Here is a 15,869-nt window from a genome sequence, read left to right as displayed (position 1 = left end):
AGCTGTGAGGCCGATTTGCAGGCAGAGCCCTGTATGGCAGCCGGGACAACTACATTACATGATTCTCACTTCCCACTAACTTGCTGATTACCTACGACTCACCCGAATTCTTCGTACCGGTGAAGCTGGCAGGCTACAGTCCGGTGGTGCCGCAGCCGCAGAGATCCGCGCTCACGCCTGGAAAATCCGATCCAACCTGACATCCCCGTTCTTCTGTTGTCTTGTCGGATATGCTGTAGCCGGTCTATTGGTAGTGAAGATCCTCGTCATAAGGGTTGTCTGTGCTTCTGGAAACAATGCGAATCGCTTCACAAGAACGCCGATATTTGCCCGCACTTCAAGAGGAACAAAAATGGATTCCACTGCGAACGGGAACTTTCAGGAGATCTCTTTTTCGGCCAGCAAGCTATACTACATCTGGAATTTGACGTCCCACTGCGGTCTTTAAACTTTAGGGAAGGTTCCGGCGAAATTTTGGTCTCGGGATCTGACTTCCTAAGGCAAGACGTAATCCCGAAAAGGTCCTTGCCGGGGCCATGTCAACGGAAGGCCAATGCATCACGCATGAGCTTGAGCCCCATCAAAGGAACGAAACCAATAGATCAGGGGACAAATGTAATAATAATCAGCAAAATGAAATTGTCGGCAGATGATCCGACTCGGATAGCTTTACCCGTGATGCTTCTCCAAAGGTCGGGGTTCACCCACACGTCATCATCGACCATACTGGGCCAAGACTTCAAGATTGTCATTCAGGATCCGCTGAGCCCCTTGGAAATATCCAATTACAAGCTTAGTTGACAAGTATTTCTAATCGAGCAGCGGATTGCCATTGCGTAAATCGGCCAATGGGCCAATGAGAGCTTGTCTTCGCAGATCCTTGCTCTTCGAGATCAAGTCCACAGATAACTCACGCCAGGATGTGTTTCCTAGCCCGTAAATGGCATTTTCAAAATCTGAAGAGGGCGCGAGTATATCAAAGTTAACTTTCATTCTGGCAGAGGTGAAAAGGACACAACTTGCGCCTCGCAACATCAAGCTAAACACAAAGACAATGTTGAGTACCGAGGCAAGTGAACCAAACGAGCAGAAACCTGGGATTCCGCCTTCACTACAATTACCAATTTCCCCTGAGGAATGCACTGGATATCCCGAAGGAGGATGGAAAGCGTGGTCCGTTGTGTTCGGAGCGTGGTGTGCCATGATCCCATCCATGGGGCTATTGAATACCCTCGGCGTTTTGCATGCTTGGATCAGCACCCATCAATTAAGGGACTATTCTGAATCTAGTATTGGATGGATATTTGGCGCCTATGGCTTTTTTCTTTACTTTGCAGGAGCCCAAGCTGGTAAGCCAAGATCTTATCATTGTCGAGACCGTGTTGAAAATAAAAGTTCTAATCAGGGCCCATTTTTGATGCTTATGGCCCAAAATATATCGTCATATCAGGATCTGTTGGTATCGTCGCTTCGTTGGTTTGCTTTAGCTTCAGCACAGGTGTGTCTTCAAGAGGACTTCCCAGGTTCCACGGTCAAGAGGTAACTGATAACCCCAGAATATTACCAAATATTCCTTTCCTTCGGTGTGCTAGGTGGACTTTCTGCCTGCATGCTATTTACGCCAGCTATTTCTGCAATTGGCCACTGGTTTAACGTCCGTCGGGGCTATGCTACTGGCGTTGCCTGCACAGCTGGTGGGATCGGAGGGGTACTTTTCCCTCTAATTATTCTCTTTGCCGCTCCCAGGATTGGGTTCCCATGGGCAATTCGGATCATTGCACTCGTCTCTGCTGTGGTGTGTACAGTTGCTTGCATTCTTCTGAAGACAAGACTACCTGGAAACAGCAAGGCAGGAACCTCCATTGATTTCCGGGCCCTCAAGGACCCTAAATATGCCTCCACGACAGTCGCGGTATTTCTAGTCGAATTCGCGGTATTCATACCCATCACCTACATTGCATCCTACGCAGTGCATAGGGGCGTCGGGGACACAATCTCCTACCTTCTGATCGTATTCCTCAATCTCGGCGCCATCCCAGGCCGCTTCCTACCCGGTCTAATAGCAGATAAAATCGGCCGATTCAACGTAATGGTGCTGACATCAGTCATCTGCGCAATCTTGACCCTGGCACTGTGGCTCAAGGCCGGTGATAACTTGGCTGCGATTATCTGTTACGCTGTGTTCTTCGGCTTTTGGAGTGGAGCTGCCATCAGTCTGACGCCAGTGTGTATTTCTCAGGTCTGTGCCACCGAAGACATTGGCAAGAGAACTGGGACCACCTTCACAATCAGCAGCATCGGGACGCTTACGGGTATCCCAATTGCAGGGGCGATCCAGCAGCGGTATGGACAGGGGTATGGTGGGTTGATTGTCTTTGGCGGAGTGCTCTATCTCGCGGCAGCTATTGCATTCGCGTTGGCGAGGGGTGTTTGTCGAGGGTGGCTTTGGAGGAGCAAGTTTTAGGCTCATTGTGATGGAGATACGGTGTGTCTTGACGCCTTAATTTTATTATTTCCTATATTAAATCAGTCCTTATGCTTTCTTTATTATAAATTCAAGTCTATTTGTAATTATTTTAGGTGTGGTTTCTATAAAATAGGATTAAACGTAGTAAGTTAGAGTCAAGTTGTATTTTTTTTGAGAGCCAAATGTACTTTCGCGGGTTGGCCATGGGTTTTATGGGCTATCGGCGGGCAAGGAAAAATGAAAACACACCCTAAACCCACGTTTGGCAAGGTCTAGTCACTCCCCACCTATATCGAAGGCTGTGCCTTTTCTGTCCAGTCCAACAACTTTCCACCTCCACGACTTCATTTGACTACGGTACAAATGGGTCAGTTCTCATCTTTCACGAGATAGTCTGTCGTAGACAGACCGTATGATGCTCCCTGAGAAGCTATCCCACAAAAAGCTAAGCCAAACAGATCTGGATCTCCCCGCCTCACTCTTACTTTCGAAGCGAAACGGGATTTAGATATCGACGTTCAAGCGTGGTACCCCATCACTTTCACAATCACGCGGGGTGCAGATGATATCAACAACAACCATGCATTATCCACTGGGACCCTATTGAAGATGGATTTGGCCAGCGGGGCATAATCCTGCTTCGTTATAATTATCTATTCACGAACAAACTGCAGCCTGTTCAAGTCGACCCTGAGCAGTTGCGGGCAAAGCTATTAAATCCACGAGAAGTATCCACGTCAGACCCATGCTTCAAACAACTGGACCTAGGCGTCAGCGTTTCCTGGGAGACAGCCTTGCCATCTATCTACTTCGACTCCTTCCTACCAGGACAGTTTTACGAAATCTTCTGGGTGGGAGCACAAATTCATTTGTGGGACTGGGGCACATTAGCGGAGCACAGTAACCGCAAACTCAGTCCCAAGTCCCCTACGGTGGTACTTCCCGGCCGGCCATATAAGTCACTGAGCATTACCGATGTTGAAAGCGATATAGACGATGTGGGTCCATTGTCACCTTCGCCCGAACCTATTTTTGCACCTGCTGGGATGAGTGGCGGCCCTGTTTTCAGCCTTAGCATCGTTGGACCCGCTACGCTATCGACGAAAGATCGCACTCCAGCAGGCAGACTGCGTTATCCGGTCACAGTCACACTCTCATACGATGCAGCTCCGAATGCCCTGGACGGAAAGCCGGTTACACTTCATACGTTCATTTTCAAGGATATCGATTGCCGCCAGGATGGATTCAGGCTCTACTTTGAAAGAAATTACCAGTGGAGTCCACATGAACTCGGAGGCCTTTTTACGCACCACAAATACAGATTTTCTACTTCTGTTCCGGTAAATGTTGGCCGCAACGACCAAAATGAATTCGTGGCCCTGATGCTTGGTGAGTCGTGGTCATTCGCGCGGGAGGTGAGTGATTTTCCGAAGAATGTAGCGCCCGGCGATAAATTCCGGTACCGGTTCAAGGGAGCCTCGCTTGACTGGTGGGATTGGGGACATTATCGAGGTCATGAAGATACTGTGGTGTGGATTGATGCCAAGGTCCGCAATCCGACAGATAATGGAGGCCGGCCTGAGCTAACGGTGCCGGCTAATAACTGGGTCGAGTATACACTAGTTGAATGAGATCCTCGTTTAGGAAGCATAGCGGCACAAATAAATTGCTAATTTTAAATAACTAATGACAACTGGACGTTCATTCCTGTGCGGGATGCCCTAATAGCGGCTATGTCTCGCTTCCTTGTTGCATATTGGCTTTGCTCGAAGATGAGCGATGCAAGGCTAACGACAGAAGCACTGCCTCGCCGAGGGTGAAGACAAAGTTGTCAATAATGATACAACCGATAGCCCCGTACCAAACAGAAAAAATATCCCAATTAAGATAGCCGTCCAATTTCTCTTACGGAAATAGAAGACTCTATATCCACATCACCGAGACTAACGTGAAGACAATAGCTTGCACAGCCAGACCCTGTAGACTCAGCGCGTCTGGAAAAGGTACAGCCAGAATCTCACGGGCTTGACGATATATCCCCAAAACACCTACAGCGGTGAGAATCGGGTAGATGAGCATGGAGTGCAGGGCGTAAAAAACCGTTGACTAGAATCTCCGGCCTTCATCGTCGATCGGCGAGGCGGCATTGATGGCAAGAGGGGTGATTGAGACGAGGAGAAAGCTTGTGTAGCAGGCGATTAAGGAGACTCTACGGCTACTGTAGAAAAGAACTTGTTTGAATACCACGAGCTGAGAATCTCAGAGATCGCATATCGTCTCTTCTTTTGTGTATTTTGCAGATCTTTTTAGCTCTATCGATCAGACTAACAGAGGATATGAAAGAAACTTTCCCATACATTCAGCCCTGCATAAAATTAGCTTTAAATTAATATGGAATGTGGGGTGGCAGGAGAACAAGAATAGAACGACCCTGCTGCAAACAAACCAAACAGACTAGGGAGAGGCGCAGGCAACAGGAAACGCCGGCTGATTCGTCATGACTTCTAAAGAGATTCATTTCCTTGCCTCTCCTGGTGATTATATACATCTGCGTATGCATGTCTTCCCTAACTATGGGCTTGGGTGGTCAAATGTGGAGATCAGGGGCCGTGTAACTTTACAGAAAGCTGGTCGCCTATAATTGCACGTCGGCTAGAATACCGATCAAATAAGAGTAAGGGATGGATAACTACGCATCAGAGGGCCGGATGCGTTCTAATACTGACCTGTAAGCCACCTACATGTGATACCTCTTGCAGTTATCCATGATACAGGCCAACAAGTGGAAATGTTAGCTAGTATCATTATGCGTCACACCGACTATTTTCAAAAACGGATATGTCGTGTAAAACCGGATGTGTATGTTTACGCTGGGCCAATCAGTAAATTACAATATCAGGTTCAGGTGAAATCGTCTAGGAAAGCATGCTGGAAATATTCTATCAACCCCTGGAATCCCTATCATAATATAGGACTCATTCATCTCAGTCATTCTTCATACATATTATTGAATGCCACCCCGGAATTCCCCATAGCATAAAGATCGGCGCTTACTCCTTACGCGTGGCTGAAGCTCGTCAATATCGATCAGGCTCCAGCGATTATACTGTAAACAAACACGCAGATCACCGATGCAGATCAGGCGGTGAGAGAGTTACTGCTGTTCACGGCTGCCGCAGTCAGCCCAGTAGTGGAAGATGAATAGCGCATCGCCGATTGGTACCATTTTATCACACATTCCTTCTCGGTTCTACTGCCAGGGGGCTTTATTAGATTTGGTGGCTGCTTTAGTAAAATTACAGGTTATGCGTCAAAATTACCTATCCTGGTGGATTAGATTTCATATTTACCAATCTCAACCAAGTTGCCTCCCAATCGTTCTTTCCTTTTCTCCAATTTACTAGTCTCATCTTCGTCACTTTCATCCTTCGATACTGGATTCTCGAAAATGGATTTTTTCTATTATTATATATCTTTTCTTATTCTTTTGGTACTGCTATGCCTCGAAAATGGCATTTGCAACATACGTTTTCTGTCACGCACCGCCTTCAGCAAGATCTCAGAGTACTTAATATCCCAACCTAATCTTACACTCTCAGATGTATGTCACTCATTAACCCGACTCTAACGACCTAGAAATTAAAAAAAGCTCTCTAGACCTCTTTCTCTCCTCACACGCAGCTTTTGCCGTCAATAAACCTCGACATCACTCTGGCCGGCCTTTTTCGTGAACACGACATTTCAGACCCTATCGTTATGGACATATATAATGGCTACTCCCACATCGATATCCACCCTCAAATTCTTCGTGAAACTGTCTATACACAGGACGAAGATGTTGGTCTGCCGGATAACAGCACGGAGTCATTGCAGCGATTCCGAAATATGGCTCTTACCTACAAAACGGTCAAATTTTTGCTAGGTTTGGGCCCAGTTGATGTATATCTGTACCATCCAGTCAACGTTCCGGCCCAGATTGAGCGAATTTTGTCACCACTTCCAGTGAATCAACGACCACAAGTTCACTATATTGATTTGAACAAGCCAGACGTACAAGAACAATTACGACAAGTCACTCACGGGAAAAAGCTATGGTACTATCGACCGAAGTCGTATATGTTGCAACAAGACACACTGGTCAGTCCAGATTTTGCGTACGCAATCAACGACAAACGCTTCCTTCTACACCCAAACATTCCGACTCCACATCTAGAGATGGCTAGCTTGCAAAGTGAGGACCTTAGCACCTCAGTCTTCAACACTAGGTCTTTGCCATTTGTGGTCAAGCTTCGACGTTGCAGCGGGAGTCAAGGGACTTGGATTGTCACTAGCGAAGACGAAAGACAAATCATGCTCGCTGCCATGAAACAGTACAGATCTCGCAGAGTATCTGAAGTCCAGATATCAGACTTTATACATTCCACGCAACCTCATTATTCTGTGAACTTTTTTATAGGTGCGGCTGGCCCATCCAATGGAAGTACGACTGTTACTTTCCTCGGCGCCACAGAACAGATCTTTTCCAAAACCGGACGCTGGGCGGGTGGAGTGATTGATTTTCAATCACAGCAGAGTATCAAGGAACAGCTGATGGGTACGATCAATGCAGTGGCACGCACCATGATAGGTTCTTATGTAGGCTGGGTGGGAATTGATGTCATATTCGATGAGCGCCGTAATCGGACAGTGGTTGTTGATCTGAATGCGAGATTAACGGGCGGCTTCGTTTTATGTTTGCTTTCGGGTCATTTTATGAAGGAAAGAGGCTTACCTTTTGCTCAGGCACAGAGCTTTCACTATCAGGGTAAAGCGGCAGATGTTTATACTCTTCTAGCCCCGTTTGTTCAGACGGGACAAGTTGTCGTGGCTGCGGTTACGGAGACCCTTCCGAATAACTGTACAACACAACTAATATTTGGTGGACAAAATCGGGATGAGCTTGCTAGTATGAAGGATATCATTCGAGAAGGATTGGACCGCTGTCCAGATAGTTTCAATAGTTACAATATTAGTTCCGGCTTGGAGTGGTAGATATCGGTTAAGCGCCTGCCGAACATACACCCTATGAACCATGTACTGTGTATATGAAGATGTGAAAAGAACTCTCCATTGTTACATCCCTTTTTCTGGCACTTTGTAGGGTTGTCTGGTTACATAAGAAATAATTCCATCGGATCATCAATATAATCCGGTCTCCACTGCTGTATTCGTTCCGACACAAAGAGTGTACGGCCGGACCAAGAAAATATTGTAAGTGGGTCTAATTAAGCGGTCATAGCTATCTGTCCGGAGGGTTGAAATAGACGTTTAGAAAGATACCTTGGAATTTATAGAGAAAGGACACGTCAATGGCGCTGACTGCTACTTTATTCTCGCCACACTCTCCACTCCGATGAGGTCGCATTGACCTCGGTCACCGATAGGATGTAATTAGGTAACATCATTTTGCCTTGTGGTTTTCATTGCATAAGACGAGGCTTAGTGAGGAAGTTTCACACTAGTGGCCCGCCGCATCGACAGATGGAGTGCCAATCACGAAGCCAGATCTCCATCGGTGAAGCCGCTGACTTTTGGTTGCACCGGAAATTGGCTCCGTCTGTCTTTTAATTTGTTGATCTAGTAGGAAGGCGCCGATCTCTACACAGTTGTAACATCAAAGATCTCGTACCTGAAAGTACGTTGTTCCCCGTGGACTTCGGCGCCCGCCGACAGCCTCCGGCAGTGTCTGCTCCGCGTACGCCACCCCCCATCTGCAGATCGGAATCTGGGGAGCCGGCGGAGCAATTCTAGAAATATATTAAAGTACATGTCAGACCCATGTCCGATGACTCGTTGCAAGTCACACTCAGAATTCGAAGAGTCTTCTGAAAACATCTATACCAGTTCCAACAAGAACAAACATTTGGAGAAACAACATACCACAAGCCAAGATGTCTGGCAACGATACAAGGAGTCTCAAGGAGAAAGTGCGGTCAATCCTGCCCACTTCCGACTCGAAATCCAAAGCTTCTGATAATGAATCCGTGAGAACATTCGAGTAAGGTGTTCTCGATTATAGTGACGTCACGCCTCTGACCGTTGGCAGTGACCAAGCTTCAAGGGTTACTCATGATACTGCACCGACTCCCTATAATGGTATTCCTGCACCTTAGTTGAGCCCCTTCAAGATATTAACCTGTTCCAGGAGATCAGTGCTTCGGCAGTTGTTGTCGGGGGAAGGGTTTCCCTCGGTAAACACTTGGATGTCTACGGAGTATTGATATGTTCCACGTGGGCTGGGCTACCGGAGTTTTCTGATATTGAGTTGAGACAATCTATTATGTCCATGAGCTAAGATTTTCGGGGCAAGGGTTCTATGAGTTTTTTATGATTTTTGTGGTTTGTACCTACAGATACCAATTCGCTTCAAGGTCGGGTTTTCCCGCGGGATCTGCGATGAAATTTGAAATTACTCAATGCTCGACTTATTGACTCTTTGGGCCAGAGTGTGGGCTAAATGCCTACAAGTAGAGAACAATTGAAGAATGTACCTGGGCATGGAAGGTTGCTGCCGATGAAGAAATTTAGGTTTGGTAGATGTTGCAGGAAGGCGCCCGAGCCGGAATGTCCGCCTTGCTCGTTTCCCTCCTCACTCTCCGTTGATGAGACCCATAGTCGCTGGCCCAATTGAAAAACTATTAATCCAAGTCGATTGAACAATCCTTCGTGTATAGCTAGGTCACTGGATTGAGTTTCCGTGGTCCCCACCCGTGGACCTACGGTCGAGCTGGATGTCGTCGGACGGCGCTACAAGTCCACAAAAGATTCATCACGGGTCTCTTTTAGAATAACTGATAGCAGAACCATAAATATTGCAGAATACCTGTCTAGGACTATTCGCATTCAAACCCCTGTATTCGCAGAATGTCTGCAAGGCGGCCGATCTATCTGAACCCCGCCTCAGGCGAGCGCTGTGAATGTCCTCCGGTTGCAGGCCTCGCCGAGTTTCACCAATCGCTGCCAAACTACGCCCCGACCCCTCTGGTTTCTTTGCCTGAACTCGCCACTGAGCTCGGTATCCGTGCAGTATATGTCAAGGATGAAAGCAACAGGTTCGGACTTCCGGCTTTCAAGGCTCTCGGTGCATCGTGGGGCTGTTTCCGAGCTATCGCCCGCCAAGTTGGCCTCTCGAAGGCAGCCTCTTTAGAAGAGGTTTCTATCCGAGCTAAAGCGAACTCAATTATATTGATCGCGGCCACGGAGGGTAACCATGGAAGAGCAGTTGCATTCATGGCCCGGTTGATGGAAATCGAGGCGCGGATCTTTGTTCCTCGCTCTATGGATACGTCTACGCAAGGTTTCATCGCGGGTGAAGGGGCTCTCGTGTCTGTTGTTCAGGGGTGCTATGATAAGGCAGTGCAAGAAGCATATGATCAGGCAGCCCAGACTAAGCATGCACTTTTGATTCAGGATACTGCATTTGATGGGTACGAGGATGTCCCTGCCTGGATTGTGGAGGGATACTCGACTATGATAAATGAGGCTGAAGAGCAGCTCTCCCAACTCGGGTTGTCTGCCAATGTGGTGGTAAATCCAGTTGGCGTCGGGAGTCTTGCACATGCGGTCGCAAGACATTGCAAGTCTAGGGAAGCACCTGTCTCGGTTGTTGCCGTTGAGCCGGATTCGGCTCCTTGCCTCTCGTCCAGTTTGCGTGCTGGGAAGTCGATTCCAGTTCAGACTTCCGACACTATCATGGATGGAATGAACTGTGGGACTGTCTCATCCACCGCTTGGTCTGATCTGCAGCGTCTTGTCGATGCATGTGTCACCGTGTCGTCCTATGAGAGCCACTGTGCAGTTCAGTATCTCACTTCCAAGTCGGTGGCTGCCGGTCCTTGCGGTGGTGCGTCTCTAGCTGCACTCCGCCGTCTGGCTGCAGACGAGCAGCGGTCCGCCCTTCTGAACGAAGGTTCCGTTGTAGTTCTTCTAGTCACCGAGGGCGCACGGAAGTACTCGATCCCACGAGACGTTTCCATGGAAGATACAGTGAGCTTGACGCAGGCACTCACCCAAATCAATTCTTCTAACCCTACTTTGTCCGTGGCCGATGGCGTGGGAGAGAGTGAGATTGCCGATTATCTATCCGCATGGTTCGCCCATCGGGATATCAAATTCCATCGCGTCGAGCCAATTGCCGGACGACCTTCAATTGTTGGTGTTCTCTATGGAAGCGGAGGGGGTAAATCGATCATGTTCAATGGTCACATCGATACGGTTAGCCTCACCAGCTATGAGAAGGATCCCCTGTCAGGTTATCTGCGAATGAAAGACGATAAGCAAGCAGTCTTTGGAAGGGGTAGCTTGGATATGAAGGGTGGCCTTGCTGCGGCTCTTGCTGCCATGGCGTCAATCAAGGCTAGTGGCCAGATTCCTCGTGGTGACATAATTGTTGCAGCAGTGTCCGACCAGGAAGATGCCTCTCAGGGAACTCAAGATACTATTGCAGCGGGGTGGCACGCCGATGCAGCAGTTGTCGCCGAGCCTACCATGCAGGTCATCGCGACAGCGCACAAGGGTTTCGTCTGGGTTGAGGTCAATATTTTAGGAGTCGCTGCCCACGGCTCCGACCCAGTTGCAGGTGAAGACGCCATCCTCCACGCAGGATGGTTTCTACGAGCCCTTGAGCAATACCAAGCCCAGCTTCCCATTGATGATCTCTTGGGCCAGGCCTCTATGCACTGTGGTTTAATTCGTGGTGGGCAAGAGCCATCTTCGTACCCTGGAAAATGCACCATCACGCTCGAGTTCCGTACCGTCCCTACTCAAACGGAAAAATCTATCTTGAAGGACATGAATGATCTGCTGCAAAGTGCGGCTTTCGAAAACCCTCGTTTCAAATATGAAGAGCCTCGTGTGACTATGTCTCGGCCATCAACAAAACTTGCAAGTGACCATCCTTTTGTGGAAAAGGCTGTCGCTTGCGCATCTAATGTTCTTGGACGCAGTCCTGCGGTTCAAAGCATGCCTTTCTGGTGCGACGCTGCTTTGTTAAATGCAGCTGGGATCCCGTCAATCGTGTTTGGGCCTTCTGGCGAGGGATTACACAGCAAAGAGGAATGGGTGGAGGTCGAGAGCTTAAACCAGATGGAAAGGATTTATAGATATTTGGCATTGGATGTCTGTTGCTGAGAATAGACCTGTACATAGTGAGCACAACTTATAGAGCACAAGCTCTTTCCAATCAGATAACCTGCGACGACTCAGACAACCAAAGATCTTGGCATGCGCCCTGCCAGCTTACACCATTTACGATAACTTTTGGTGTCATAGTAGCCCCGTGACCCACGAGCCCTAATTGGACGAGCGAAGTATATAAAATGTGCACTGTGAATAGCCTCAACGTATCTACCTGTTCTTTCAAACTGGCTGTTCTTTGTCAATGTGCATATCTCGAGTTCATTCGTCCCATATTCAGCCATTATGTACTCTTAGGGCTCACGTTGCATGGTACTTCTTCATCTCACACGTGCGCACGCTGAAGACTATAGGGTCATGTTTCGCTGGTAGAAAACGCAGTTGGATGCTCATGTGGACATGTGGCATGCCGTATCCCCAGGCATTTATTGCAGCGTTCATGTGATACCCTGAGAGATCGCACTAGGGTGGTTTGGGTCGTTGCGGTGCCTATTGCGTATGAGTCGCGCATCGCATCGTCGCCGAGCCTTCAGTCGTCTCGTACTGTCGCGCGCCTTCCAGTCGTATTGTCAAAGAAGGGTCCCCACTATACAGCAATCTGCCCACTTCGTATGGTTTTGTCGAGCCTTACAGTCGTCCGTATTGTTAGATCTGCTTTTCTGCTCGCAAACCACTTCCACCTTTTTCTCCGCTTCAGCCTCATCATCACACTGTTTGACTCTATTTCATTCAATTCCAGTCAATATTATCTGTATTTGGATCGTTTTTGCCGCTCTCCAACGATGTCTGGAGCACGCCCCCGCCAGGAAGATGAAGCCGACGAATGGGCCTGGGTCAGGGAGATGCTCCGAGCCCAGGCCGGCCCAGAGATGGGCAACAATGACCAAGAGCAAATCGATGAAGAGTCCTTCCCAATGGGACGAGTCCTTCCCCCGCGATGTGCAACTTCGAGCAAACACCAACCGAACCTTACGAAGACATGTCCGACGCCAACTCCCTGGTGACCTTCGAGCGCACCATCAGTTCCGCCAGTCCCGTCGACCCCGCGGTCGACTTCGTACCCACCCCCATGGAGTTCATGGACGGGGTCGCATACCGACTTGGCAACGCCTTCTCCATCATGGAGGCCAGAAGAACCCTCGCAGCCCGCGAGCAGGCTGCAGCTGGAATCGACCAGCCCAGCGCGGATAACGAGCCCGTCGAGGCCGCCGCAAGTGCATCCGACAACGTGTCGGTGACGGACCTGGACTGGGTCCTCGAGCTGCCCCCATGCCCCTATGCCAGCGATGGCTCAGGCGAGGAACTTGCTCTCCTCAACCAGCAGTACGCCGGCCTCAACGGCGTGCTCCAGGAGGTCCTAGCGGCCGAGGAGGCTGAGGATATGGATGATGCCGAGTAGGGCCAGGGTGGATGGGCCTGGCAGTGATACGGCGGATCATCCGGGGGTGAGGAGCTCATCATTCGCTGAAGTACTTTGTCATAGTCATCTGGCTCACCTGGTATGCTTGTTTGTTCGTGCTAGTTGATGTTGTTTACTGACGAAGATGCAGAACCCCTTCGTTGGATCCTGTGGCCTTTTAAGCTCTGGGTGAGCTCTGTTTCCTGTGAGTTTCTTCCCTCCTGATATGAGACACCGAGTGAGTACTAACCGGGGCAGTAGAGAAGAACAGGAGAGAGACGGTGTGAGGTGTCGGGTTCTCTGTTTGTCGTCACCGTAGAGTGGTGAAGTGACGAAGAAATGTTCCCGTGCAGACGCTGGTCTGCCTTTTTTTCTTCTAGTTTTATTGTGATTATGACATATTATTACCAGTCATTATTATGCGAGAACGTCAGGAACCTGGTCTTGGCCGTGTGGGTGGATGCGTAGTGATGTAGGCAGGAAGCTGAGACTCAAGGGAAGTAAGGGATGTGTGGTGACAGAACGGGCAACCTTCGAGGTTATACAAATGCCACGCACGACATCGGGGCTTCTTACAGCACTGCCTTTAGCCTTATCTCTTCCCCCTCCCGGTTCGTGGTATGAGGTTTCCAGCTTGCGTTCCTAATCATCGGATTGCCAGTCTCTGTTAATGTCAGATAACCCCAGTGGCAAAGGTACTTCCTGGTCCAACCCACGATCAAACAGTACACCGGCAAGTGACTACTACCTGGGCGGCATTTCAAGGTCGTACTGTGGCGTATGCGCTCCTGTCAGTCTCATTGACATATTATACAAACGTAGAAACCAGTGAAGACATAAAATGCATCAATTTGCTACCGACTGTACATGAAAGGAAAGGACCTAGACGCAACAGGAAGGGGATCGAACAGGAGAGAATAGGGAAAATATAGAGACAACCTCAACCTCATCCAGCCTGGTAAATTAGCTGGCGAAGGGAGGTCCAGAGAGATCTAGTGCTAGAAAAACCGACCCGTTCCTGCATCGTTTTTGAGAGACAAAATGGGAAAGGGGGGCGTGATAGGAGGAGGTAGAAGGAAGAGAGGATTTTACATGCCGGGGGAGATCAGCTTGCCCTCAGCACGACTATCGGGGTTCCAGCCACCGGCGTAGGGAGAGGCACCGAGCTCCTTCTCGTACTCGCGGATACGTTTCTCCAGTTCCGGGCGGAAGTGGCGGATCAGACCCTGGATGGGCCAGGCGAAGGCCTCACCCAAGGCACAAATGGTGTGACCCTCGACCTGCTTGGTCAATTCCTGGAGCATGTCGATCTCACGCTCGCGGGCGTTGCCGGTCTCCATGCGCTGCATCATCTGCATTGTCCACTTGCTGCCCTCACGGCAAGGAGTGCACTGGCCGCAAGACTCGTGCTTGTAGAAGGTGGACAGGCGGGAGATAGCGCGGACAATGTCGGTGGACTTGTCCATGACAATGACGGCCGCGGTACCCAGACCGCTCTGGGAGTCCTTGAGAGCATCGAAGTCCATGAGTTGGTTGTCGGCAACGGACTTGGGGATAACGGGAGTCGAAGAACCACCGGGAATCACGGCATACAGGTTGTCCCAGCCGCCGCGCACACCGCCGCAGTGCTTCTCGATCAATTCGCGCAGTGAGATGGACATCTCCTCCTCGACGGTGACGGGGTTGTTGACATGACCGGAGATACAGAACAGCTTGGTACCTGCGTTACGCTCACGGCCAAAGGACGAGAACCAGGTGGGCCCGCGGCGGATGATGGTCGGGACAACGGCGACGGTCTCGACGTTGGTGACGGTGCTGGGGCAACCGAAAAGACCGACGGCAGCGGGGAATGGGGGCTTGAGACGGGGCTTGCCAGCCTTGCCCTCAATGGACTCGATCAGGGAAGTCTCCTCGCCGCAAATGTAAGCACCCATACCGCGGTGGATGTAGACGTCGAAATCGTAGCCGGTACCGGACGCGTTCTTTCCGATGTGGCCGGCGGCGTAGGCCTCGTTGATAGCGCGCTGGAGAACGGTTGCCTCGTGATAGAACTCGCCACGGATGTAGATGTAGGCGGCGTTGGCGTTCATGGCACGGCCGACCACCAAGCAACCCTCAATCAGCTTCTGGGGATCCTTGCGCATAATCTCGCGGTCTTTGCAAGTACCGGGCTCGCCCTCATCTGCGTTGACAACCAAATAACGGGGTCGGGGGTCCTTGTCCCAGTCCTTGAAGTTCATGAACGACTAAATTGCGTGCCGGGTCAGCCCGAAAATCAAACACCAAGCGCGTGTCACTGCTGAATCCCACTTACATATTTCAATCCCGAGGGGAAACCAGCACCGCCACGGCCACGGAGGCCAGAAGCCTTGATCTCCGAAATGAGCTGTTAAAAAAGCATCAGCAACGCCAATTCCCGAGGGCCCGTCGATCCGAAGCAGATGTAACCCACCCAGTCATGGCCCTTCAGCACCATGTCCTTTGTCCGGTGCCAATCTCCGCCATACTTCATAGCCGACTTGAGGTCAGCTCCGTGGTGTCCGTAAAGGTTGGTGAAGATCCGGTCCTGGTCCTGGAGCCCGCCATGGTGTCGCACGGGAGGAGCCTCCTGCACGGTTGCGAAGGAGCGGGCGGCCGTCCCTTGGGCGCGGAGGGAGCGGGCGGAGAGGTGGGAGAGGGAGGAGGTGGAGGGAGCCGCCGCTCGAGATATCATGATGGCGGATTGAGGCAATGCGTGGGGGAAGATCGAGCGGTCCTAAAGAGAGAGGGAAGGGGGAGCTCAACGCAATTCCTGCGCTCTGATTAACGATCCGTCTTTAGGTGGCCCAT

At 50.1% G+C, this 15,869-nt stretch overlaps 5 protein-coding genes across 5 annotated transcripts; 4 read left to right on the top strand and 1 right to left on the bottom strand.

Moving 5' to 3' along the window:
* Positions 1-1,054: 1,054 nt before the first annotated feature.
* Positions 1,055-4,098, top strand: N7498_009676 (putative oxalate/formate antiporter; the record flags this gene model as incomplete). Its single annotated transcript, XM_058456732.1, has 4 exons — positions 1,055-1,349; positions 1,406-1,498; positions 1,557-2,428; positions 3,142-4,098. The coding sequence occupies 4 exons, from the start codon at positions 1,055-1,057 to the stop codon at positions 4,096-4,098; spliced, it is 2,217 nt and encodes a 738-aa protein (XP_058303631.1).
* Positions 4,099-6,223: 2,125 nt separating this feature from the next.
* Positions 6,224-7,498, top strand: N7498_009675 (putative solid-state culture specific protein; the record flags this gene model as incomplete). Its single annotated transcript, XM_058456731.1, has 1 exon — positions 6,224-7,498. One exon carries the CDS (start codon positions 6,224-6,226, stop codon positions 7,496-7,498), a length of 1,275 nt encoding a protein of 424 aa, XP_058303630.1.
* Positions 7,499-9,370: 1,872 nt separating this feature from the next.
* Positions 9,371-11,635, top strand: N7498_009674 (uncharacterized protein; the record flags this gene model as incomplete). Its single annotated transcript, XM_058456730.1, has 1 exon — positions 9,371-11,635. The coding sequence occupies one exon, from the start codon at positions 9,371-9,373 to the stop codon at positions 11,633-11,635; it is 2,265 nt and encodes a 754-aa protein (XP_058303629.1).
* Positions 11,636-12,620: 985 nt separating this feature from the next.
* Positions 12,621-13,040, top strand: N7498_009673 (uncharacterized protein; the record flags this gene model as incomplete). Its single annotated transcript, XM_058456729.1, has 1 exon — positions 12,621-13,040. The coding sequence occupies one exon, from the start codon at positions 12,621-12,623 to the stop codon at positions 13,038-13,040; it is 420 nt and encodes a 139-aa protein (XP_058303628.1).
* Positions 13,041-14,128: 1,088 nt separating this feature from the next.
* On the bottom strand, positions 14,129-15,753 carry N7498_009672 (NADH-quinone oxidoreductase subunit NuoF; the record flags this gene model as incomplete). The annotated part of the gene is made up of 3 exons (XM_058456728.1): positions 14,129-15,286; positions 15,355-15,426; positions 15,493-15,753. 3 exons carry the CDS (start codon positions 15,751-15,753, stop codon positions 14,129-14,131), a joined length of 1,491 nt encoding a protein of 496 aa, XP_058303627.1.
* Between the last annotated feature and the right edge of the window lie 116 nt (positions 15,754-15,869).

The sequence above is a fragment of the Penicillium cinerascens genome (genome assembly GCF_028974065.1).
Source record: "Penicillium cinerascens strain IBT 15544 chromosome Unknown scaffold_4_segment0_segment1, whole genome shotgun sequence".
Taxonomy (NCBI): domain Eukaryota; kingdom Fungi; phylum Ascomycota; class Eurotiomycetes; order Eurotiales; family Aspergillaceae; genus Penicillium; species Penicillium cinerascens.
Note: the sequence above shows the minus strand (reverse complement) of the source record. Positions and strands in the feature narration are given on the sequence as shown.